At 43.1% G+C, this 27,710-nt stretch overlaps 1 protein-coding gene across 1 annotated transcript; it reads right to left on the minus strand.

The window, feature by feature from the left end:
- RIMKLA (ribosomal modification protein rimK like family member A) lies at positions 1-27,710 on the minus strand. The gene is made up of 5 exons (XM_061186703.1): positions 27,524-27,710; positions 12,459-12,689; positions 9,160-9,246; positions 3,455-3,658; positions 1-491 (listed from the first exon to the last, which is right to left on the minus strand). Exons 1-5 carry the CDS (start codon positions 27,684-27,686, stop codon positions 1-3), a joined length of 1,176 nt encoding a protein of 391 aa, XP_061042686.1. The 5' UTR covers positions 27,687-27,710.

Consider the following 27,710-nt stretch of genomic DNA (forward strand, 5'->3'; position numbering starts at 1 on the left):
TCACTTAAGTTTTAATTCTGAAGCAATCCTGGTGTTAATGTTGTAGCCAGGGTCGGGCAGCATGGGGGCCGGGGCCCCCGCTGTGCTTGCTGAGGACCCCCGGATCTCTCCCAGTTCAGGCTCGCTCTCGCTAGAGGTAGACCCGCTGTTGATGGCGTAGACGCTCTCTGTGACTCCCTGAGCTGAAGCACAGCTGTCTGGCTCTTTCTTCTCCCTGGGACTAGACAGTCCTGGGAGGACAGCCATCTTCCCAGTCTGCCTGTTGGGCAGCAAGGACATGGTGTAGTCCGCAATGATCCCGCCCACATCTAAGTTGCAGGCCTGGTCAAAGGCTAGGAAACCCACGTTGGCATTTGCTTCGCACACCATAAAGGAGCCATCGTCCATGATGAGGAGATCGATGCCACAGAAGTCCATGCCCAGGATGTTGGACACCTGGATAGCCAGCTGCTTGCCTTGTTCTGTCAGTGGGCACATGACACCCACGCCACCTGTGGGGAAAGTGCAGTGATGTAATGGTGACACCGTAACCGAGCAGGACCATATAAGGCCTTCCCAGAAGAAACCCCCTACCCATATCCTCTGCCTGCCCTTTGTCGTAGAAAAACTTTAGTCAAAGAATAAATTTAATCAGAGAAGTGAGAAAATGCAGAAAGAAAGGAAGACAGTCAAGCAAGATAAGATAATAATACTTTAGCCATTAAACAAAGTCAAGGACCTTTAGTTCTTCCTCAAGGACTGCAGATAATATTCTGAGCCACGTCCTGTGAGCTGTTTTGCAGATACTGAAACCCCCAGCAGGTGGAAGAAGTTAAAGGTATGCTGCCCACAAGCACGGAGACCCCAGACCGGTTGGAACCAGAAGGTTGATGATGCTGACCGCCCATTACCTCACCACCAGCCAATCAGAAGAATGTCCACGAGCTGATCACGCCCTGCTCCTTGAACGCTATAAGTCTCCTCACTACCCCCTCCAGGGCAGGACACACAGTCCTGTGGGCATTAGCCCACTGTGGCCCCCTTTGCCTGGCAAAGCAATAAAGCTATTCCTTTCTATAACACTTCACCAAAACTCTGTCTCTGAGATTTAATCTGGCCCCGGTGTACAGAGGCCGAATTTTGGCAACAACACCAGGCACCGACTGGACTAATGAGTCAAATGACCCTTCAAGGAAGAGAGGTGAGGGATGTCGGGGAAGGGCAGCAAGATGGGCATATTTATTACCAACAAAAGGTGTGGATGGAAATCAGGACACCCTTTGAGAAAGTAATATGATTGTTTCTTTCCTAGAGTTTAGAAAATGTTTATATCCTCTGACCCAGTCATCCCACCATGAAGGAAATAATCTTATATATTGGGAAAAAAAGCTTTATGCACAAAGATGCTGATGGCAGTCATTTAAAATACTGGAAAGTCAAAATACTGGTACATAGTAGGCACTCGATATTTGTTGATGAGTAAATGAAAAATTATAATCTAAATAGCTCACAGTAGAGGAAAGCAGCATAGTTTACAACCATTACTAAAAATGATAGAGTTTGTGATCACATAGGAAAATACTTAAAAGGATTAAAGGCTGTACAGTATGACCATAATTATGCAAAAAAACATCGTCAGAAACGACACCAAAATGTTAACATTGGTTGTCTCTAGATAGTGGGATTAATGATAAATATCATTTTTCATTTGACTTTGCTGTTTTTTCTACATTGAGAATGAATTCCTTTTAGAAATTAGAAGAAACAAAATTATTATTTTCTAAGAAGAGAGAGGCCTGTGAGACAAAAATCTCATACCGAGGTCAGAGAGTCTGATTGCCCTTACTTGTTAAAAAGCTAAGACCTCAGATTTAATTGTCTTCCTTTAGTCTCTTTGCAAAGACTTAACACTTGTATTCTCAGGAACTAATGGCTTTACCTTAACTCTGCCCCTCCACCAACTATTACATGGTGTGAGGAAAAGGCTATTGAACAGCTTTAAAAGAGCTCATCAAAAAAAGCAATATGGATAAATTACAAAACAGTGTAGTTTCTAGTTAAAGAATGGATTTTTTTGTTTGTTTTCTCTTTTGGCCATATGGCTTGTGGGATCTTAGTTCCCTGACCAGGGAACGAACCTAGGGCCCCAGCAGTGGAAGTGCAGAGTCCTAACCACTGGACCACCAGGGAAGTCCCCAAAGAATGGATTTTGTGAGCTGACTGAAAAAGACAAACTGATAATACATAAGGTTCGATACAGTGGCAAGACATGGGATTGTCATGAAAATTAAATGAGATACTATATTAGGTACTTAGCACTATGTCAACCTGAGCCTAGCATTTGCTTCTATCACAGCACTTTAGTCACAGTACCTTACAATGATCTGCTTATCTGTCTTCTCCTTTACTGGACCATAAGCTGCCCAAGTGCAAGGACTCTCATTAATCGCTACACTGTCAGCCTCTACCCTGGAGTCCACTCGGGGAGGTTGCTCAATCATACTCAGGAAGAAGGACCGGATTGCTGTTTCAGCCTCTTCATTAGTCACCAGACCTGGTATACTCATCTGGTGATTTAGGAAATAACAACTGGGTACTTTTTCACATTACCAACACACAAATTCCACTCATGAGGCTGACAATAGATTTCTGTGATGAAGATGAACATTCCCATGCCCCCGGGACCATCTCCATGCACCAAAACTGAAAACAAGCTTTATCAATAGGTTAATGGGATGAGGTTATGCATTTGACCCAGACATAAACTGCAGCTTTCTAATAACGTCAAACATATAAGAAAAACACAATTTTCAAAAGAAAAAAGAAACACAATCTTCAATTACAATGGAAAAGCAGAATATGCTATGTCTCCAGCCATAGCCTTACTTTTCAGTTTCTTTTTTTTTTTTTTTAATTATTATTTTTGGCCGCACCACATGGCTTGCTGGAGTTCCTGGACCAGGAATCGAACCTGAGCCCTCAGCAGTGAAAGCACAGAGTCTTAACCACTGGATTGCCAGGGAATTCCCCATTGCCTTAGTTTAGACTCTCCTTACTTCTTGCCTGAGCTATAGCCACAGCTTCCAAACTCAACTCCCTGCCTCCCTCTCATGCCTTCAATCCATCCTCTTCCCAGATGTCAGTTTTTCTCAAACACCAATCCTCATGTCACTCCCTTGTTTAAAGCTGACTGCCAAGTCCTAACACCTACAGGACAGGGTTCAAATCTCAGTGTCCTGACATCCCTGGCCTGACCTCCGTCATGGCACTCACACCCACCTGTCCCCCTCCTGGACTGCTTGCTGCTAAGGGAAAGGGCTTGTTTCTAATTCCTCTCTGTGATCCTGGCGCCTTGCAGACGGTCTGACCAGATAGGAGGGATCGAGACACATTCACTGGCTGGGTGCAAACATCCTAATGAAAAACCCTGGTGGCCTCCCCTGACCAACAGTCCAACTGAGCTTTCGTGCCTCACCGAGAGAGCAGTTGCTCTGCATCCGTCCGTCTGTGGAGCAGCGAAGCATAGAGCCTATCACCTGGCCACCTACTACCACCACCCGGATATCCTTTCCGTGGGACTCCTTCACGTACTTCTGGAACAGGTAGGGCACATCGTGGCGGATCACATGGCAGATGTCTGAGAGGTGGTGTTTATCTCTTGCGAGAAAAACAGCTTTTCCTTTAAGAAGACAGACAAAGAGCAAGAGAAGTAGTTAGAGAAGCCTCTGAGCGCCGTCCTTGCCATCCCACCTCCAGGTCCAGAGTCATCCATTCTTTCCCAACTCGCCTCACTGCGACCCCTTCAATTTCTCTGACTCGACTCTTGCGTCTTATCAAATGGCCGTCGAACCTCATTTTTTTCTGGGTTTTACTCAGGTCCCTCTCCTTTCACAACTCTTTTTTTCAAAATGAAATCAAAATGTATTCCAGAAACACCCAGAAGAGGCCAAAATAAATTCCTAGGGATCTAGTCAATTCAGTTCCAGAAACAGTCAGCACCTCCTATCACCCCAGGATGCTGATTTGGCAGAGTCCATGTCCCACTCACTTTTTTTCCTAAATCCCCACACCTCACACTAGGCTCGATGCACAAAGCAAGTGTCAATCAATGCTTACAGAACATAACTAATTGAACATACTTTAGAGGAATTCCCAGTCAAGATGGAGAGAGACCCACAAAAGATAATGACACAGCCTGATATAGCATCAGGAGAGGTCTGTGCAAAATACTATCAGAGTTCAAAGGGGGAGCCACTGCCAGACGTGCTTCCTCCTTTTAAACATAAGAAACTTATTATTTGGCTATACCCATTTAATTCTGAAAGGAATGATCCATACTTCTATTGATCTCTGGGAAAAGCATTCCTTCTGGACTCCAAATTCTGTATTTTCTGCTTGAATCACTTATGCTTTCGCAATTATTTGACATCTGCTTTTCCATTTGCATATTAGCTAACAGATATGAGCAGGGGGCCCTGACAGGTTTGCTCTGTAAACCTGACATAAGCATACCATACCCTGATCCTTCGTTAGCAAACATGGAAAAAAGAGATGGTTTTCCTAAGATATGTGTCATCACCTTAAAAAGAGTGGGACATTTCTGAAGTCTTAATAAAAGAGGGATGGGTATCAGCCCCTAGTGGCATATAAGACCCAAAAGTAACCTCCAAAACATGTCTCAATCATTGGACATCTGGCACCAGGAGACCTGGCATCTGGCAGCAGATGGCTGGGATTCAATGATAGGCACTGGGGATTCTCTGGACATTAGGTAGGACTTTCAGCAGAGATGGGGGCTAAAAATATGGACTTTGTTCCTTGGTTCCTGGCACAGAGGATCTAATATGGGGCTTAGTCTGCAGTTAATAAAGGAGCTACAGTTTTAAAGCAAGGAGGAAAAAAACTGGGCAGGGGGAAGGGCACTAAGATTAGTTAATCATCTACTGTGTGCCAAACACTTTATTTTTTTTTAAATTACTTCTTTTACACTTCATACTAGCTCTATGAAGCCATTAGGACAAGGATAGTTATTTTTGTTTTACAGAAGAGGAAAATAAAGGTCCACAAGATTAGTAACTTTCTCAAAGGCATAGCCTGCATGAGTCCACTGCCTTCTTTAGATTTATTTCCATATACTAGAGCCTAACAACTGTTGTGACTTTGTTTACTCCCTATCCATTTTCCCTAAGATGTGTGTGCTACACTAGCAACGACCAATCTGAAAATAAAATTAAGATCACAATTCCATTTACGACAGTATCAAAAGGAATAAAAAAACTTAGGAATACATTTAACCAAAGAAGTTCAAGACTTATACACTGAAAACTACAAAATATTTGAAAGAAATTAAAGATTGAAATAAATGGAAAGACATTCCATGTTCAGAAATTGGAAGACTTAATATTGTTAAGATGGCAATACTCCTCAAATTGATCTACAAACTCAGTGCAATTCCCACCAAAATTCCAACTTCCTGTTTTGCAGAAATTGATATGATGATCCTAAAATTCATGTGTAAATGCAAGGGACCCCAAATAGCCAATGCAATCTTGAAAAAGAAGGACAAAGTTGGAGGACTTGTATTTCCCAATTTCAAAACTTTCTACCAAGTTACAGTAACAAGATAGTGTGGCCTGGCATAAGGATAGACATATAGATCAATGGAATAGAATTGAGAGCCCAGAATAAACTCTCATACAGATGGTCAATTTTTGATTTTTGGCAAGAGTTCCAAGAGCATTCAATGGGGAACCAACAGTCTCTTCAACAAATAATACTGGGAAAACTGGATATCCACAGGCAAAAGAATGAAGTTGGACCTTCATCACACCATATACAAAAATTAATTCAAAATGGCTCAAAGATCCAAATGTAAGGGCTAAAACTGTAAAACTCTTAGGAGGAGAGATAGGTGTAAATCTGTGTGACCTTGGATTAGGCAAGCACAAAATGACATCAAAAATACAAGTAACCAAAGGAAAAAATTGACAAGTTGAACTTCATTAAAATCAAAACCTTTTGTGTATCAAAGGATACTATCAAAAAAGTGAAAAGACGACCTACACAGTGGGAAAAAATCATGCTCAAATTACGTATCTGATAAGACAGTAGTAGCCACAATATATAAAGAGCTCTAAAAAAGTCAATAGGGCTTCCCCGGTGGCGCAGTGGTTGAGAATCTGCCTGCCAATGCAGGGGACACGGGTTCGAGCCCTGGTCTGGGAAGATCCCACATGCCGCGGAGCAACTGGGCCCGTGAGCCACAACTACTGAGCCTGCGCATCTGGAGCTTGTGCTACGCAACAAGAGAGGCCGCGACGGTGAGAGGCCCGCGCACGGCGATGAAGAGTGGCCCCCGCTCGCTGCAACTAGAGAAAGCCCTCACACAGAAACGAAGACCCAACACAGCCAAAAATAAATAAATAAATAAATTAATTAAAAAGAAGTAGCTTCATCTATCATTAAAAAAAAAAAAAAGTCAATAAAAGACCAATAAGCCAACTGAAAAATGGGCAAAGGATTTGAACAGTCATTCCTTCAAAGAAGATATACAAATGGCCAATAATATAAAAAGATGTTCAACATTAGTCATTAGGGAAATACAAATCAAAACCATAATAAGATACCACATTACACCCAGTAGGATGGCTATAATAAAAACAAATTACACATTTAAAAGTTGCTAAGAAAGTAAATCTTAAAAGTTTTCATAATAAGGGAAAAAAATTCTGTAACTATGTATGGTGACAGATGTTAACTAGACTTATTGTGATCATTTCACAATATAGACAAATATCGAATCACTATGTTGTACACCTGAAGCTAATATAATGTTTGCATGTCAATTATATCTCAAGTTTAAAAAAGACTTTAAAAATAAATATATAAAGTGGGCCCATACATTACTAATGCTTGGAAAACATGCATTTTGGCTTGTGGCTTGTTTTTATCGTGGAGGTGTGGTGACCATTTGCATAATTTGTCGAGGCAAATTAATATACCCAATATAAATTTTTGTTTAGTATGTGAAGAAATTGGAACTTCATACATTGCTGGTGGGAATGTAAAATGGCATAACTGTTGTGGAAAACAGTTTGGCAGTTTCCCTAAAGTTAAACACAGAGTTACCATATGACCCTGCAATTCTACTCTTAGGTATATACCTAAGAGAAATGAAAACATATGTTCACACAAAAACTTGTACATGAATGTTCATAGCAGCATTATTCATAATAGCCACAAAGTAAAGCAACCCAAATGTCCATCAACAGATGAACAGATAAACAAAATGTGGCATAACCATACAATAGAATATTATTGAGTCATAAAAAGGGATAAAAACCGGATCCATGCTACAACATGATGATCCTTGCAAACATTATGTTAAGTCAGCGAAACCCACACAAAAGGCCACATATTGTATGGTTCCATTGATATGAAATGTCCAAAAGAGGCAAAGCCATAGAAACATAAAACAGATTAGTGGTTGCCAGGGACTAGGGGAGGGGCCATTGGGACTGACCTTTAACAAGTACAGGGTTTCTTTTTGGGGTGATGGAAATGTTATGGAATTAGATAGTGTAATGGTTGTACAGAAGAGTGAAGATACTAAGATCCTCTGAATTATATAATTTAAAATGGTACATTTTTTGTTTTGTGAATTATATCTCAATTTTAAAAACATCTAAAAATACTGTATCTTCTATTTAATTTGTTTATTGTCTGTCTTTCCCTTCTACAATGTGAGCTCCTGGAGGGCAGGAATTTTTGTTCTGTTCCTTTCTGTATCCCCTTGGCACTTTGTGGGCACTCAATAAATATTAGTTGGATTTTATTTTATGTATATTTTACCACAATAAAGAACTAGTTGAGACATTGCATTTTTGCACTGTAGTACATGTGAATCGTATTCAGAGCCCCACCTTGCCACCCAAACTCATTTCTCTCACTTCTTAGCAGGACCCCTTTCCTTTCCCAGGTTGCTTTGCCCACACCTGTTTCTGTATGTTGCTCACCCAGTTCAAACTCCACATTCCAACTTAAGTCTCCTTTTCTTCCACCAAAGCCTTCCCTGCCTCAGGGCAGAGTGGGCCCCTCCCTCCGTTTGGCTCAAACAGGCGTTGACCTGCCACAGAAGCCATCGCCCTGAAGTGCTACTTCTCTACTCTCTACACATTGGAGATCGAGAGCAGTGAGTGTGTCAAGTTCATGGGAACTGCTCATTCCATGTCCATTAGGGTACCTCCTCTCATTCCAGATGCCCTGAGCAGTTAAGGATGCCATCTGGGTATCATCAGGAGGTACTCGCTCACATACCACAAGGGAGGGGGACGGCTTTCTGCTGCACACGTCCTCTTCAACTACTATGTCTTGAGCACTGTAGTAGGTCTTGGAGACAGAGATGGGCAGGACCTGGTTCCCACCCCCTGAGCAGCTCACAGTCAAAAAGGGGAAAAGGCACATAAATCTATAACCGTCATAAGGCCTAGTACTATGCTAGCGGCATGGATGAAATGCTTCGGAAACACAAGGGGAAGGGCAATTAATTTTGTCTGGAAGAGAGGGAAGGAGACCAGGGATGTGGACAGAGAAGAAACGACATGGAGCTGGCCTTAAAGCCCGAGCAGAAGTTCACTAGAGGGCAGAGGAAGATGGCGTTCCCAGCAAAGGGAAGAGAGCAGAGGTTTAAAGAGAGCAGAATACATGGTCTAGTCTGGAATGGATTACGGAGGGTTCACGTGGCTACAGAAGGCTGCAAGGGAAGATGGATGCTGTTCGTCCAGGGCCTTCAGTGCCACGGTGAGGAATATAAACTGTATCTAATAGGCAACACCAGTTCTTGGGAGGGTTTTTCAGCAAAGGAGTGAGTGACAAGAAGAGATCTTTGTTTCAGAGAAATTGCTGCCCCCAACGAATAGAGGAGGCAGTGGCAGTGAAGTTAGGGAAACCAGTCAGAACCAAGGCAGGAGTCTGCTGCCAGAGTCCAGGGACGGGCTGGGAAGGGTCTGGACAAAGCAAGGACAGTGGGGACAGCGAGGAGGGGACAGAAGTAAGGACTACACCACAAGCTCCGCAAGGGGGAGCTCCGTCTCTCCGAGCAGTGTTTCTGCCACGCGGCGTGAGGGTCTCCTCCGAGCAGAGAGGAGGCCCAAGCAGAAGCCCGGGAAGCATGGCACTGACCCCGGTGTCCGCGTGTGCTCTTCACCACGACCGGGTAGCCCAGCGGCTCGGCTTCATCGATCATTTTTGAAAAGTCTTCATGCCCACCTGTCAAGAAAAGCAAAAGTCAGTGAAGGTGAGGCTGATGGTCCAGGGCTCTGTGGGAATTCTTTGGAGGCCTCACATCTCTCTGATTCAGGCAATGTGAACCCATTCCATTGGACAGACATGCACTGTGCATGTGCCATACAAAAGGTGGGAACAGAGAGATAAGGAAAGCATTATCATGTGCTTCCACGTGGCAGAGGCTTCACATGTTCTAGTTCACGCAATCATCATGACAATCCCTCAAGCAGGGCAGGGATTTTTCCCTTACCTTGGCTGTGGTAGGCAGAATTCTAAGAAGGCCCCCAAGATTCCTACCCGCTGGTGTACATGCTCTGTATAACCCCCTCTCCTGAGTGTAGGGGGGACAAGTGACTATGCTGGGATAGCATTCCTGCGATTAGGCTAATAATCAGTTGACTTTGAGTTAATCAAAAGGGAGATGATTCTTGGTGGACCTGACCTAATCAGGTGAGCCCTGTAAAAGAAGGTGAAGCATCAGAGAAACTCTCCTGCTGGCCTTGGGGGAGCAAACTGCCATGTTGGAGAGAAGTCCATGTGACAGGGCCAATAGGCAGCCTCTAAGAGCTGAGAATGGCCCTCAGTTAACAGCCAGCAAGTAAGTGGGAACCTCAGTCCTACAACTACAAGGAACTGAATGCCAACAGTAAGGCTGGAAGACCCCAGACCTCAGATGTGGTCCCAGCCCAGCTGCCCCTTGATTTCAGCCTGGCGAGACCTAAGCAGAAAGCCCAGCTATGCTGTGGCTGGACTTCAGACCTCCAGAAACTGTGAGATGATAAATGGGTGTTGTTTAAGCTGCTAAGTTTTCAGTAGATTGTTGTACTGCAGTAGAAAACCAATACCCAAAGAAACCAAGCCTGGGATTTTTTCTCACCCAAAGGTAAGGCATGACTTGAAAGCCCGAATTGGCTCCACTACACTCCTTTAAGCCTTCATTTAAAAAATATGAATATTAATCTGTATTAAAATCTTTCTAAATTGTTTTATAAGCTTCCTTGATTTCCTGTACCTTTGCATCTTTGGGGGACCATTATTCTGCCTACCACAGGTGATACTGTAGTTCATCAATTTTTTGCAAAGCAAAATACTCTGGGATACTAATCAGGCCTGTCACAAAAGTGCTAATGATTGAAAAAAAATAAAGCGGCATGAAGAGGCAGTGTAGATAATCAGGGGCATCTTTACAATGAGGACATTTTATAAGAAGAGAACTCCCAGCTTCCTGACACCCGTTGATAAATGTAACTCCTCTCTAGCCATCCTTTTGTCCTTCCCTTATAATACAGTGCAAGGGGGGGTCCTGCTTATCTGAGGCCATCCCTGCACCTGTGCCTCGGACCCCTTTCCCTCTCACCTCCTCAGGGATCTTGCACCATTAAGTGTCCCCTCTCTGCTGTATCTTCAACCTCTCAGTTCAGAATTCCAGCAGCATTTTAAACATGCTCAGTAATCTCCCATCTTAAACAAATAAAACCCATTCCTTCACCCTGCATCATCCCTTAACTACAACCTTGCATCCCTACAATCAAGCTACTCAAAGGGTTTCAATTTCCTCACTTCCCATTCACTTCCTCATCCTTGACAAGTTGGCTTTTCTCCCTATGGCTGAACTGAAGCTGTATTCATTGAACTCCCTGTTGCTAAATCCAACACACATCTCCATGAGTATGTTACGCGTCCTCTCAGAATTAAACACCCCTTTTAATTACACCATCCTTCTTGGGATGCTCTTTCCATTGGCTTCTGTCATCTCTCTTCTTTCTGTTCTCACCTCTCCAGGTGCTCTTACTTGGCCTCTTGCATAGGTCCTTCTTCCTTTTCCTATTCCCTAAAGGATTCCCTCTTGAACCCTCTTTTATTAAATGTTGTTATTTTATTGTGGTAAAATATACATAACATAAAATTTACCATTTTAACCATTTTAGGTGTACAGCTCAGGCCTCTCTTCATTCTACATCTTCTCCCTGAGTAATCTCATCCATTCTTGTGACTTCACTTAACATAATGGAAGTTTCCAAATCCACTTCCTTAGTCTACACCTCTCTCAGGAGCTCCAGATCCATTTATCTGCTGCCTACTGAATAGTTTTACTTTTATATACTATAGACACCTCAAACAGAATGTGTCCCAAACTATAATAACCTCTTCCGACAAAGCCTTGCCCTACCCACCAATCTGTTTCTCCTCTTCCATGGTTCTAGTCTCAGTGAGTGTTCGCTTTCACATCTGGTTGCCCAAACCAGAAACCAGAGTCACTCTTGATTCCTCTCCATGCTCCTCATAGCCACTCAATCATCATGTCCTAATATTCCTGTCTCCTTCGTAAGTCCTGAATCTGTTCACTTATCTTCATTCTTACTATGACCACCTTAGTTTAGACTATCATTGCTCATTTGCATTGTTTATAAAGCCTACCAGTACATACCCTGTCTCTACTTTGCCCCTGGTCCAATTCCTTCTCCACAGTGTAGCCAAAGTGACATTCTGAACTCTTTAAGCCATTTCCTTGCTTAAAGCCCTCCAATAACTTCCTGTTAGTCTCAGGATTACCCCTGATCTCTTTCATGTACTGTATATGGTGACTTCTTATCTTTCTAGCCTTATATCTCAACTCTATCTCCCTGACGTTCCACAAACTACTCAAAGTACCACCGATCGGTCATGCTCTCTCTTGCCTCTAGGTCTTTCTATATTCTGCTTTCTTCTTAGACTGCTCCCCTGCCCCCCTTGCTTTAGCTGGATAACTTCAGCTAGCTTAGATGTTCTCTCTTTTGGGAAGCCTTCTTTCCTCATCACCTACTAAACTAAATTAGGAGCTCTCCTGTGTATTCCCATACCACCTTGCGCTAACTCTTATCCTGGCACTGCACTGAAATTGCCTCTGATGAACTGGGAATGCTCTGAGGGTAGGACTCTCTTACTTATTGCTAGAGCCTAGAGCCTATTGTGGTAGTTGGCACATAGTGTGTACCAGCTACATATTTAATGAATGAATTCCAGAGAGAAAGAAGCAAAGACATTTCAGACAGAGGGAATGACTATGACAAAGACTCAAGATGTTGAATCATCTAAGACGAACAGATTCGCCTTGAAAACCAACAAGAGATATCAGAGGCCTTCTGGGGAGAGAGAACATAGGGATGCAGGCTATTTGGATAGACAAGTCTCAATCCTATTTTAAGGACACTCACCATAGGAGAAGGTGTCCGGCATGGGGACCCCATGTCCAGCCAGCTCCTGGAATGTCCAGAATTTGTTGATGCAGTTTAGAATGCTCTGTGGGCGGTTGACTAAGCGGCAGCCCAACTTCTCCAGGTGTCGCAGGACGGTGATGTCACTGTCCGACTGCACTGAGGGTGTGGGCACCCGGACAAGCACCACGTCTGGGAAAGTGGTGAGCGCCTTCTGGTTCAGCTGCAGGCCTGCAATCAAAGGAAGAAGTGAGCTCTGGACGGGCCATCATCTAGTCCCACCAGAAGCAGTGGTTCCAACAGATTCCTCAAGACTGAACCTAGCAGGAAGATAGCCTTGAAAATGGCACTTGGATATCCTGTTGTAATGAGAAGCTACCGTCCACCCTATACGCCAAACAAATGGGCAGAGCATGACATTGAGGAAACACGAAAGAATGAACGGGGCGGGGCGGGGTGGGGGGTGGGGGAAAGAGCAGCATATCAAGAATAATCCAAGTTAGAAGAATCCATAGGAGATAATGCAGTCCAGCACCCTCCTTCCATGTAGGACTAGTATTACTCAAAATGTAGTGGCTTAGGAGGCTGGAGACTTAATGACAAGGAATGCAGTAAAGGTCACTTACGGTATCTTTACTACTCTTATGACTTCATCTTTAAAAGTCATCTGGAATATTACGAATATAATGAATGTAAAAATGTCAATGTTAAGTAAAAAAAACAGAATACCAAATTATCAGTACAAGTGAGAAAACGCTAGAAGGACACATAGCAACATTTTAACAGTGGGTAATGGGATTATAGATGATTTTCGATTTATACTTATCAGTATTTTCCAAAATATCTTCAACTGTGTATTACCTTGATAACAAAAAATTCAAAAAAAAATCAATATACTAAAAATCAATTCAATATTAAGAAAAACTAGAATGTATCACAAAACAATTGGTCTATATAGCCAAAGGACTTAAACCTGTATGACACCAGATGAGCTGGTAGTATTAGCTTGTAGTGAAGACTCAGAGGAACAGGAGTGCAGTCTTCAATTATCTGTGTGGCTCCATGCAGAAGAATTATTTGACTTGTCTTCTATGACCTCAGGAGGTACAGCTGAGGAGCTATCCAAAAGAGCATTATTTTGTCTGACTGTTCACGTCTGTATCCCCAGCCCCTAGAACAGTATCTGCTGCATGATAGGCACTCAATGTTTGTTTAATTATACAGAAGCTACATGGAGATAGATTTGGGCTCAACAAAAGGGATACTTTTCCTCTGCCTTAGGATGGAATGGGCTGAGGCTCATTGGTCATCCGAGGATGGCACAGAAGGAATGCAAAAGTTAGATAAGCTCACAGCAACCTGCTTGATCTCTTGCAACCCTGATATCCTATGGTTTGCATTACTCCAAGTAGTTACGTAGGCATCTCCGGTGCACCCAGCATCTGGGGATGGAATGATGGAGACAGGATATAGACTGGATAGGGCAATGAGAGGTGAGTTCAGGGAACTACTTGGTCTGCCTTAGTGAACCTTAAAGGAGTCTCTAAAATGCTCTACAGAAAACCTTTTAAACACAGTTTGAGAACCATCTTTTAGGCTTCAACCTAAAGCACCTTCGCTTTCATAAGTGATAAAAGTGTACAACCATATAACTCCAAGAAAACAAAAGGTAATAAGGAAGTTATCATTCCTCTATTGTGGGATGAATAATATCAATATAAAAACTCTAAGCAAAACAAAACAAAAGCAAGCAAACAGAAAAACCAAAATTGCAAAACTACTGCATGGATCTAACTTGCACAGTTTCCTCTCATTCTAGATGTTTCACCAATTTAAAAAAAAGAGAGTAAGTACAATCATTAAGTTAGATTGTTTTTAGTACTTCTGCTGATAGTGTGAACCCAAGGAAATGGAACATAATTCTCAGGGATGATTTGTAGAGAGCGTTCAGGTTATCTTTACTTTGCCATCAGAAAACAGTATCATTTATACATGCTTTTTCCTTTGCCACTTAGAGCCCCTGGGGAAAATAATATAAAAGGGGGAAAAGAGCAAACCCTGAATAATATCCTCAAAACTGGTAGGAGAAGAAAGAAAAGTATTCAAGTTGGTGAAAATGGCAAGTAAAATACAGAACACTCAGGGGAAAAGCAACAGCCCAGAACAACGTTACATAATGAGATAATATATGCAAAAATGCTTTGAGAACTACAAAACGCTATAGATATGCAAGGCACTGGCATTATTATTGCACAGACACTCTACCGAGCAAGGTAGGACACTTTATGGAGATTTGTACCACCTGATGAGAAAAAATGGCTTTGCAACAGAAAAGTGACCTAGAGAGATGAGAAGCAGCAGAAACGTCTGGGTTTTAAATCTCAACATGAGACCACAGACAAACAGTTAAACTTCTAAATGGGAAGAAAAGAATTCAGTCATTTCTGGAAATACCAAACCCAAGTGGAGAGAGACAGCTCAGCCTCGATAAGCAGATTCACGTACACCTAGGAAGTCTTACCAGGATTTCATCTCTCTTCTCCAAAGGTAAATCTTTGGGCCTGGCTCATTCCAACTGAAGCCTTTAATAAATGAAGAATGGAATGGGTTAACGTGGAGCTGAAAAGGCTCTCCCAAGCAGTTAGACAGGTCTGGTCTCTGACTGTGCTGGCCCGTCCAGCTCTGTGCAGAGAGGGACGTGATGTGTTTAGGGAAAACATATGCACAACCAGTTACTTCTCTACCCATTGACCCAGCTCCAGCATCCTTGCTATGGGGCAACGTCACTTGTCCCATGTTCATGCCCATTTTCTTTGCTGTTTGCACCTTGTCTAAATCACCATTTCTAGAAGTAGGAGACAAGAGTCTGCTGCTCACCGTGGCATCCTTTAGCAGGAACAGCAATTCCACAGAGCCACGGCCAAGCACAGCTTGGGTTTAAGGCTGGCACTTGGCAAACCTGTCAGTGAATTCTGAAGCCTTTAACCACTTAGTAATCTCTCTCCCTCTCCCCATTAATATATCCTCTTGGGAAAGGATGGAGCTTAATGTGTCACCTTTCCTGGGATCCTTAATGTTCCCACTGCAATCTATGGGCCTTAAACCAAGGGAATGAAGTGCTGATGCAGGACCTCAAGGAGGGCAGGGCTCTGCTTGGCTGCCAGCAATGGAAGGAATGCCCTGAACAATGAGGGGCTCGTGCCCTCAATAACAAGGGATTTCATGTGATTAAGTGCCCTAGTGCCCTCAGGCATCACCTTGACCTGGGAAGCAAGGTGGGGGGAAAGGAGTTGAGTTACTTCTGGGATATTTGGGGATCTCCCAGATTGCTAGACTGGGATTGAGATTTACTATTTAGCCTCAAACCACTTTTTTTAAAAACTAAAATGATCACTATGTCCCCAAACAGGTCAATAAGATCATGGAAAAGATCAGTCCCCAAACTAGTTAGTATAATGACCAATACCCAACCTAGTCTAAATCAACTTTTTGAAACCAAAATATTTTCTCCATATTATATTCTAAAAAGAATAATATACTTTTATGGGTAATTATGTTTTTGACTATTATTTATATTTGGAAATATTTTAATGTATTAAAAACAAGATAGAAAAATTAGTAACTTTTCCAAAGAACTGAGCCTGTTTTTTTTCTAACCTATATATTGGATTAAATTAATTCTACAAAACTAGACTTTTGCATTTATGTGTACAACAGCAAAGAAATGCACTTAATAATACAGAGAAATAGCTTTAGAAATAAACAAATCATTATTGGAAAGTAGAGCTCTAAGAATCAAAACCCATTCTCAATCATTCATACCAATACAGGGAAGAAGCATGGAAAATAAAAGGTGCAGTCATCCAGATCTGAATTTGCCTAACATTTTTACTGATCATCTATTGTGTTTGAGGAACTTTGCTAAGAACATTCATATGTATTATTGCATTTAAATTAAAGACACCTTGTTAAAAAAAAAAAACATAGAGAACAGACTTGTGGTTGCCAAGCGGGAGGGAGGGAGGGAGGGAGAGGGATGGACTGGGAGTTTGGGGTTAGCAGATGCAAACTATTACATTTAGAGTAAATAAACAACAAGGTCCTACTGTATAGCACAGGGAACTGTATTCAGTATCCTGGGATAAACCATAACGGAAAAGAATATAAAAAAAGAATGTATATATATGTATAACTGAGTCACTTTGCTGTACAGCAGAAATTAGCACAACATTGTAAATCAACTATGCTTCAATTAAAAAAAGGAGACATCTTGTATATGCATCCCTGCACTAGATCTGACTGTCAAAGTCTTTGCATTTACACAGAACTGATGCACAGTGAGTGAGTCACCACCCTCCAGACCAGTGGGCACACAACACTCATTCATGTACACACATATGCATCTCTGGCTTCACAACTAAAAAGCAAGCTTCAAAACTAAACTGGCTTCTTGTACGCTAGGAAAAAAAAAAAAACAACCCTTCATGTACAAAGCAAGTGGCAGAAATAAGAAAATAGCAGGACACTGTAGCAGGAGAGCAAGCAAGGACCTCACTTACGGCAGCTTTTAGGACCATTACATTTGAGCAGGATCATGTAACCATGGCTGGTAGTGAAGCTCTGAGAGTTGTTAAAAAGGAATGAACACTATAAATAAAATAAGTGGATAATAATCCATTAAGTGCTGCACATTACCGTGTTGTGTTAGGAGGGAGATGTGTCATCCCAAACATGATCTGGCTCATCTCAATCACTCTCCAGTTTTTCTCTGGTCTCTTTCTACCTTACCCCACAGCATTTTCTCATAAGGAAGTTACTTTTATTCTTACCGAGTAGATGCTATGCCACTCCTCCTTTCTGTTTAAAGGTCTTTGTTACAATGCCCAAAGAAATCTCACCTCTACCTCATTAAGACCCACAGTCATTATGTGGCCACCTTCTCTTTCCACCAACTGCTAATTTGAGGTCATTTAATTCAATTCAACCTTCACTGAACTGTTGTGATGAATCAGACATACTCTGAAGCAGGAATACAAAGATGAGCCAGGTGATCTCTGCATACCAGGAGCTTAGCCTCTCCTTACAGAGAAAGATATCAACATAATTTTAATTCATTCAGTCACTCAACACACATTTATTGTTTCCTGCATTCATTCAGTGAAGATTTATTGAGCACCTACTTTGGGCCAAGCCCAGTGTTAGTCTGGGTTTCCCCAGAAGGACTCCTGGAGATAAGGACTGAAGTGCAAGAGGTCTATTATCACGGTGGTAATTTCAGGAAACACTGGAGGGGAAAGTAGAGAAGGCAATGCTGCAAATAAAAGATGTGTTATGAAGTGAGTGATCACCTTGGCACCCAGGGCTTAATCTTGCCGGGCGACAATAAGAAATGGTTTAGTGCACACTCCTTGGTTACCCCACCCAAGGGGCGAGGAAGCTAACAATTTGTAATATTTATATACCAACCCTGTCTTTGCTTGAGAGCTGATCCAGGGGTGTGGTATTAATTCCCTGGTCCTTCCGGCTTGCCATGCATGTGTGGGCAAAGTGAGCTCCTGTGACCAAAGAAAGCCCTCAGGCAGAGATTCAGGTGCTGACGGTTAGACCGGTGGCAGCGGCAGTGTGGGGCAAGAGGGGAGGACGGACACAGTGCCATCAAATGGTAAGAGCAAAAGGGACGTGGGAGGGCCTCTGACAGGCACCGTCTAAAAGGCTGGGCATAGGGGTTGAGGTGTGAGTGTAACAAACAATATCCCTGGAATTTAAGAAGAAAGAAAACAGACAACTGTAGTTAATGTCATTGATGCTCTATGCAGAGCACCTGGGTATTAAGAAGAGTTATCAGTCTGGTTTGGGCAGGGGGTGGGGAGGTTCTAACACAATGTGAGAACTGCTCTAGCAGGCATATATATCAGGGTACAGTGACAGCGAAGGAGGAGGGAACAGTTAGGTGATTATTTCTGAGAATCAAGGAAAGTTTCAGAAAGGAGATGTTGACTCGTAGAGCTTCTGGGCTCAGAAGAAATGTGTAAAACTAATAAATGCATAATGTCTACCCTTCAGAAACAAGTCAATAGTAAAGGCATGGCAACTCATAAGCACTGAGTTCTGCGACAGCCCAGGGCAAACGTATTTGCAAAGGCCTTTCAGGAAGTTGAGGACACATGAGATGAAAGGCAATTATGGCAAAGTAGATAAAGTCCTGGCCTCCAGGTCAGAGACTTGATTTAATTCTGTGCCATCATTTAACAGCTTGGCAAGACACAAAAAATGTCCCTGGGTCTCAGTTTCCTCTTCTGTAAAATGGAAGAACTTGAAAACCTTCCTCTCTCCCACACCTCACCAACACAATGTTTCCTTGCAGCCACGAAGACAAATCTCATCAAGCCCTTTTCTCCTTTCCTATCAGGCTCTCAAGATTCCAGTCTCCAAGGCCATGTCACTTCCCTGGACTCTGAACCCCACCTGGCTCTGACGTTGCCTTTTCTTTCTTTCTTTCTTTTTTTTTTTTTTTAACATTTTGGCTGTGCTGGATCTTCACTTCATTGCGGTGCGCAGGCTTAGTTGCCCCAAGGCACGTGGGATCTTAGTGCCCTGACCAAGGATTGAACCTATGTCCCCTGCATTGGAAGGCAGATTCTTAGCTACTGGACCACCAGAGAAGTCCTTGACATTGCCTTTTCTACTCCCACCTTCCACTCCTGCCCATCTCCCCGGTGCCCTCGGGGACTCAATCAATGGGACTCAGTGGGCAGCAAATCTCCTATCCTTGAACTTTTCAGCAACTGTTCCCTTCCCCTTCTTTTTCTGAGTCTAACTGAACCCTGGCTCTCCCCAGCGACACTGCTTCCCCACCAGCCCTCCCAAGCTATGGTGGGTTTTCTCTCCCTCTCGCCTGGGGTTACTGGGCCTAGAGGTAGGAGAGACGTGCTCCTAGCTTCTCATTGCAGCTTGACCAGCATCCTTCTCTCCTCCTAAAACACCCAACTTGACTCTCATCCAACAACACCACACATCTCCCCACTTGTGCAGGTCATCTAAAGACCCCAGTCGCTCCCCTGTCCTTGAAGCTTTAGCTCCAGACTCACTGACTCTCCTGTGCTGTCATAGATATTGGTGATTTCAATATCTCCATGAAGAATTCTTCCAATTCCCAGGCCTCTCTGTTTCTTGACCTCCTTTCCTCCAAGGATCTTATCCACCATCCCACCCCAGCCACCAGTACCAGTTACATTCTAGACTTTATGCAGTGATCATAACTCCCATCTCCAAACACCGTCTCCTATCTTTCCAGCTCACTCTATAGTACCCCAACTCCAGCCACACTTTGACACCACCCGGAACCACCATGCATGGATCCCCCATCTTTTCACTGTCCCTCGCCCCCTTCATACCCTATTTCATTTCCATAATCAAGCACCACAACATATATCCACAAATCCTTGCACCCGTTTCTTGCTTGGCTAAACCACAACCCCAGTTAGACTGATCCAACTCTGCCTACTTCATGTGCCCTCCTGTGCAATGGAGCATGTCTGAAGAAAAAATACACAAACCTGCTGACTGATCTCAAGGGCATCCTTATTGCTGCCTGCTAAGCATTGTTTCCCTAGCCCATTCACTCTCCCTCAACACCGGACAACTACTTCACACTTTCTCTTCTTGCTTCAGATCTTCACTTCTTCCTCCCTCCTCCTCATTCTCACTCTTCCTATTTCAGGGAGAAAAACTGAAGCAATCAGAAAAGAACTTCTCTATAACTTCCCACTATCACATCTACCCACCAGCACCTGTGCCAATAGGTGACCTTCTCTATTATAATGGCTGAAGTGTCCTTGTTCCTGGCTTAGGTCAACTCCTTGAAATAGGCACTAGATCCCAATCCCTTTTAGTCACGTAAGGCACTACTCCAGCGAGTCACCTCTCTCTCCTATGTCACCAATTTCTCTCTCTCTATTGGATCATTCACAGCAGCATACAATATTCTGTTATTTCTCCCTTCTTTAAGAAAATCCTCTCAAATCCATCTTTGAGCACTATCTTAGCTCAGGCTGCTATTACAAAATACCATAGGCTTGGTGGCTTAAACAACAGACATTTATTTCTCACAGTTATGGAGACTAGAAGTCTGATATCGGGGTGCCAGCATTATTGGGTTCTGTTCCTGGCTTGAAGACAGCGGCCTTCTTGCTGTATCCTCACATGGCAAGGAGAGGGAGGGAGAGAGAGAGGGAGAGAGGGTGGGTGGGGGGAGAGAGAGAGAGGGAGAGAGAGAGAGGTGTCAAGTTCTCTCATCTCTTCTTATAAAGGCACTAATACCATTCATGAGGGTACCACCCTCATGACCTCATCTAAACCTAATGACCTTCCAAAGGCCCCACCTCCAAATACCATCACATTGGGGGTTAGGGCTTCAACGTATGAATTTTGGGAGAATACAATTCAGTCCGTAGCAAGTTATCAACCCATTTTTCACCTTCCCTTTATAACAAAACTCCTAAGACAGTGTGTATATTCCCTGTTTTCCATTACTTCATTGAAACTGCTCTTATCAGAGTCACTAATGCTAAGTCCACATTCTAAATCCAATGGTCAGTTCTCAGTCCTCATCTTAACTTGATTTACCAGCAATAGCTGAAACAGTCTCATCATGTCTTCCTTTTTTAAACACATTCTCCACTTGGCTTCCAGGACGCCACACTCTCCAGGGTTTATTTCTTTTACTTAGGATTCTTTGCTGGTTCCTCCCCCTCTCCCCAACCACTAAACAGTGGAGTGCCCCAGAGCTCAGTCCTTGGACCTCTTTTCTGTCGACAGTCACTCCCGTGATAAGTGTATGGAGGTGCTCCTACTTTTGATATCTTCAGGCCAGGGCTTTCCCTTGAATCCCAAGTTGATATGATAAACTGCCTACTTGCCATTTCCATTTGGATATTTAATGGGTACCTTAGACTGAGACCTGATCCTCACCACCTGACCAAACCTACTCCTCTCACACCCTTTCCATATGAGTAAATGGCAAACTTTATTTTTGCAGCTGCTCAGGACAAACTTTGGAGTCCTCCTTGATCAGTCCAATGTCTACACATCCAATGTCTGATCCAGTAGGCAAATTCTGACAACTCTGTCTTCAAAATATCCAAAAATCCAGTCACTTTTCACCTCCTCCCCTGAAATCATTCTAGTCCAACAACCATCATCCATCATCTGTCACCTGAACTGCAGCAAGAAACTCCTAAGCCATCTCTCTGCTTCTGCCCTTGCTGTCATCAGTCTATTCTCAACACTGTGGCCAGTATGACCCTGTGAACATAGGGCAGGTCATTTCACCCCTCTGTTCAAAATTCTTCAGTAGATTCCCAGCTCATTCCAGAGTAAAATACAATGTCCTTCCATGACCCACAAGGCCCTATATATTGGCTCCCCCTACCCCACCTCTCTGACCACCTCTCCTAATGCTCATTAACTCTCTGCTTTGGCCACACTGGTTTCCTTGTTGTTCCCTCTTGCCTGAACCACTCTACTCCCAGATATCCAAACAGCATGCATCCTCATCTCCTTCAGGTCTTTACTTAAACATCATGTTCTGGGTGAAGACCACTCCAGCCACCCTATCTAAAATTACAATCCCTTTTCCGGCCCCCAGAAATGTGCTACTTTTTCCTCCTTTTCCCTTCCTTACTTTTTTCCTCCTTTTCCCTTCCTTACTTTTTTCCTCCTTAGCTCTTTTCACCAAATACTAATGTGTTTTATCTTGTTTGTATTCTATCTCTCCATCTAGAAGGTAATCTCCTTCAGAGGCAGGGATTTCTGCCTGTTTTGTTCTGGTGCCTAGATCAACACCCCTCACATAGTAGGCAGTCAACAGATATTGTTGAGCAAATGAATGAATGAAATCATAATAATGAGGGAGACTGTGTCTGTTCTTACTCTCTGTTATATCTCCAGCACCTAGCACAGTGCCTGGCCTGGCACAGAGTGGGCACCCAATTGATATTTGTGGAATGAAGTAAAGGAATGAATAGGATTGTTGTGAAGATTAACTGACACATAAAAGATATTTAAGTATTAATAACAGAGTTACAGGAATGAAGAACCATTATTCCTGTTCATTCCACAATGCAAAGTAACTTAAATGTATCACTTCCTCATAGCAGGAGTCTTGAGTTACTTTTTAATAGTGAAGGAACAAGTAGAACTAGATTGAGAATTTCAGATCTTGCTGTAGTTTTGTATTAAAATAATATAAAGCCCTAATAAGGTGAAATCTCTCCAGGAAGTGGGTAAGGTGACCCACCTACCTACTGGAGAAGTGGGTGGAGTGAGGTGAGGCTAGCAGTGACGTACCTGGATGTCCATGGACTCTCTGCTAATAAGGGGAATGACAAGGAGGTGTGGATGGATGGAGACGACATGGACCTCTCTGATGATGGCTGTGTCCCTTCCACCAGGCAAGCCTAACAAATTTGGTGGAGGTGTATGGTAGCAACAACAGGTGGTACAGAAACCTATAAAGCAGGGCTTTGAGATCCACTAAGGATCCCAATCTATTGGTTCTAGAACGTTTTCCAACACAGTTCATGAGCTGTCCCTAAAAACAGCTGTTAGAAACATCAACACTTCAACCCATCCTCAGCCCTTGAGGTCAGCCCACAGTTATAAATGTGGACCCATGGGGTAAAGCGTATCCATTCAGCACTCACATCAGTTTGGAAGCATTACGTGGTCATGCTTCCACCTACTGACCTTTCCACTAGTGCTGGATGGTGGTTTCTTTGGATTACAGGGTGTCAGGCACAGGCCTTTAGCAGGGGCTGAGGTTAAAGATCAACCTTTGTGCACAAAGGTGAGCATGGTACCCTTTTCTGCTAGTGTCTTCTTGCACAGTAATGGGAGTCCATCCTTTCTCTGTGAGGCCCCTGTTGTCTTTTGGAAGGCTGCGGTAAGACCATTTCCTCATTCGAGTTTACTTAGGATTTCCCCCTACCCAAACCTTTTAAATATTACTCACCTGGTCACTACAAAGAACCAAGTGAAAGTAGTCCAGAACACCTTAACGTAAAGAACCTGACCTAGAAACTGCCATATGGCCACCAAGGTTTTAGCTCTGAAAGTAAGGGAAGAATGCTGAATCATCCTGCTTCTAGAAGCCAAACTGTAACACATCCTCATTTCCAGGGCAGATTCATTTCTTCTGTCTTGGTATCTGTCCCTGAGTTTGGAACTATACTTTTTTCTTGAGACAGTTAATTGTAAAGACCTTTGGGTGGTCAAAAAACTTGATTTGCACCAGTGACTCTGCCCTCAAATAAGTAAATGTCCTCGTCACAAAAACAGTTATGCGTCCAGTCATGATCTCCCAGACACAGCAGCTAATTACAGTACATCTCACATACCTGAATTAGTCTTTAAGGCACTTCACTCAGTCATCCAACAAACATCAACTGAAGGCCTACTATGTACCTGTTCCAGAGCATATATTTGAGGAATACCCAGTCATTTAGGGGGTGAGAGAAGATAAACTTTGTAAATAGATAAATTACAATAAAACATGATGAATGCTATCTTAGAAGGTCTGCGCAATGTTATTCGGCAGCAGATAGAAGAGAGAGATTCCTGGGGGCTGGGTAAGGAGTCAAGACAGACTGTATAGAGAAGAGTGACTTGAGCTGGATATGAAGGGTGAATAAAAGTTCCCCATGGGGGAGGAAGCTGGACCAGACAGGCATCTCAGGCAGAGGCAATTTCAGTGCAAGGGGCAGGGAGGTCAGTATAGGCTGAAGCATAGGGTGGAGTGGAAGAGAGGAAACAGAAAGTGCTGAGCCCAGAATTACTGAGTGTTGGTCCCCACTGCCAGCCAGCACTATGTGCCCAGACACCCTGACTGATGTTTATCAAATTAATGTGTAAAAAGAACCTAGATCTATGCCTGGCACACGATAAACACTCCACGAATTTTGCTTTGAATATTACTGTGTGCATTTTGGTGCCACATTCACCACCACCTTATCCTCAGGATGAGAAAAATTAACAAATATGTGTCGAATGAATGAAGAACTTGTGGTTTCTAAGAAGGAAATGGCAATGGATAGGATTCTCATAATGCTACAGCCAGCAGGAAGGTGAAGGGAAAGTGTTTTCTACAGGATTGCTTCAGTCACCTGAAGGTCATTCACTCTTCCCAGTAGTCTCCCCCACCCAGATCTATGCTGGGTAGGGCAGACCACTGGGTTAAGAAGAATAACCATAAAACCTTACATCTGCACAGCTTCTTCAGCTTACTTGTATTATCTAGTTTAAAATACCTGCAATCTTTAAATCCCAAACTTTTAATCTCTTGTCTGAATCCTATTTCAGATATAACCTGAAATTCTCATCTCTGTATTTGAGTTCCCACTAGCCTCCACGGAGGGAAGATTGGCAATGAATTTAAGAAACTGGTAGAGTCACTGCCCATACCTGTCCCAAACTGACCCCTTCATTTACTCCCACACGAATCTCAAGAAAGAATGGAAAGGAGCCTGAGTAAAGGTGGTACCTTAACTTCCTAAACTATCACATTACTTTGCAACGTCACTGTCTAGCCTCAATTTAATATAATTCAGTTCAGTTCCACATCTGATGTCCTAAGGCATACTTATTCCATTATCACTGGCTGGGAATTAGGAGACCAGGTTTTTAAATGTCAGTTTGCTGCCAATTAGCTGGATGGCACTGAGCAAGTCACTTCGTTTTTTTGAGCACCAGGTTTTTCATTTGTAAAATGAAGGGGTCAGAATGGATGATCCCAAACACCTTCCCAGCTCTCACAATAATTCTCAAATGGGAAATAGCATCGATGTCATTGTAACTCTTCCTGTATTTCAAAGCTAGTAAGTTCTGGAGTTTATTTCGGAGGAATACTTTGGCTCAGCAAATTACCAACAGTTTTCTACAGTTGACTCTAGAAGAAACTGGGAAGTAGACTGCATATCTTTATTCATTCAAAAATATTTCTTCAGTGCCTATTAAGGTGTGAGGCACTATTTAGACACTGTTACAGCCCTGAACAAAGCAAAGGAGCTCAGTCCTCTCATGGAATTCACTTCCCTGTGTTTAATTAATCCCCCCACGCACCAAATAAATCTTTTGACTGCTTTGGACAGCAGAAACAGTGATCTAATAGGTTTGTTTTATGTGTTGTGATTTGTGTGGGGCAATCTCTGAATTAGCAAAAAACTTAAAACTGCTTCAAAAAATCCCTGTCTTCAGTTTCTCCATCGACTAGGTGGAGAAATAACTCTGTAGTTTAAAAAGAAGTAACTCCTCGTTTCTGAATAGATTGAGATACATTCACACATGAATTCCAGAAAAATTTTAAGACACTAAACGAAAGGGGTGAAATGTTTCCTGCAGCATTGGAATTTAATTTTCTCTTTTCCTACGACTGATTCTTTAACATGGGGTTTTAGATACAAAACAAAGAGCATTTCCCTTCTCCTTCACAGAATGCATGATGGGTCTACAAAAAGGAACATGATGTGGAATGATGTGTCTGTATCTCAAAAAAGGCATCTTTATAGGCTGTAAAACAAACAAAGAGCAAACTCTTGGGGTGGAAAGATGTATATACTAGATTTAGATCAGTAAAATATAACAGATTATTCCATTTAAGTATGGTGCTGATGCAGAATTTTAGAGCTGGAGGAAGCCTAAGCCTTAGTTTTATAAATGAGAAACCTGAGATTCAAAGACATAAAGTGACCTGGCCAAGGCAAAGCCAAGATACTCATTAGCAGCAAAGTTGTAATAAGAATCCAATTCTACTGATTCCCTGTCCAAGAATCTAGTACTATATTAACTAACTGAGAGTTTTAGCAAATCAAGACTAGAGAGACGGTGCCCTTTATGGCTGACAGCCACTGTTTTAGACTAAATGTATGACACCTGATGTCTGTAGTATATTTCTCCAACAGACTATACAATCTGATATTACTTATGAAGGGTTTAGATAAATTTATGGATGAAACATCTGGGACAGATATGTTCTACTTAGAAACAGGTCATATTCAAAATCTCATTCCTAAATAGCCTGTTCAGAATTTGGAACCCCTTTCCCCTGCCAAAGAAAAGTAACAAATTATGAGTTAATTTAACCAGGCATGATTGAAATAATATGAATGGTATTCCAAGAAGCACTCTCACTGGGCCCAAAGCCCCTTGAATCCTGGACCCCCCTGAAGTGACTGGATACCTCCAGACTGGAGGCTGGAGAGACTCAAAACTGCAAGCCAGGGGGAGGTTCCTAAGCCAGGATTCCTAAGTCAGAGACCGTTTGTATTAGGATAATTAAGAGTATCTAAAAACATACATAACCTCTTGAGGTCATGGTCACAGATGATAACCACGTCTTACCCCCAAAAATCTCTTGGACACAGCAGTGGAGAAATCGGTGAGGCCAGAATGGCCTGTACCTGAAATCTTGGCTTTTCTGGAATCTGAATTCAGTACTTTCAGGGAGGAGGATGAGTTTAAAGAAAACCCATCAAAGGTCTTCTCTCCCACTTTACACTCAAGAGGTGACTCCAGTCTTTCTCAGGTTTCTCCCTATCTGCAGTTTCCTAGCTTGGGAATAATATTCTATGTAGTGCATTAATGATGCTTAGACACTCTTGGAAAACTTTTAAAAACATTCATCCTAATGGCAGTTTTGTAAATTTAGTGTGGGCTTCTATAAATCTAAACTGACAGCGTATCAATGCGAGCACAATTGGCTAATTTGGGGTTAGCTTGATTTTCCTCGGACCTCCAGGAGGCTTCAGGTGAATTTGAGTTCCTTCCAAACTAAGTCCCCTAAGTGATTTAAATCTTGTTCTCAAATCTTGGCCTCAGGGCAGATGCTGGTGGTCAAAGAAGCTCTCAAGGTTAGGGGCTTTCTCTAACCCAAAGAGGTCTCTCAGGGGAGAGCGGCAGGTTTGGAGGCCCGGAAGGAGATTTGGCCTGGGGGGGTCCGGTGCGCGCGCCCACCCGCTGGCTCTCGGAGACCCCGGAGCGCCTCCCCGCCCTCCCGGGCCAGCCTAGCTCACCGAGGTTGCCGCCGACGATGGTGACGGCGATCTGGTCCATGAGCACCGCCCGGAAGCGCACGTCCTGCTCGGAGCAGCGCTGCCGGAGGGCGCGCAGGATCTGCACCTGAGGGTAGTCCTCGCGGATGCGCCGGTCCGTCAGGAACCAGAGCTGGGAGCACATGGCGGCCAGGGCGGCGGCGCCCGG

Source organism: Eubalaena glacialis, chromosome 3 (assembly GCF_028564815.1).
Source record: "Eubalaena glacialis isolate mEubGla1 chromosome 3, mEubGla1.1.hap2.+ XY, whole genome shotgun sequence".
Taxonomy (NCBI): domain Eukaryota; kingdom Metazoa; phylum Chordata; class Mammalia; order Artiodactyla; family Balaenidae; genus Eubalaena; species Eubalaena glacialis.

Bases quoted from the DNA above. Each gene is read 5' to 3' on its own strand.
- RIMKLA (XM_061186703.1), bottom strand. From the start codon at position 27,686: ATGTGCTCCCAGCTCTGGTTCCTGACGGACCGGCGCATCCGCGAGGAC. The intron at 12,690-27,523 runs GTGAGCTAGGCT...CTTTGATTGCAG, and splicing joins CATCGTCGGCGGCAACCTCG to GCCTGCAGCTGAACCAGAAG. The intron at 3,659-9,159 runs GTCAGTGCCATG...GTCTTCTTAAAG, and splicing joins GAGCACACGCGGACACCGGG to GAAAAGCTGTTTTTCTCGCA.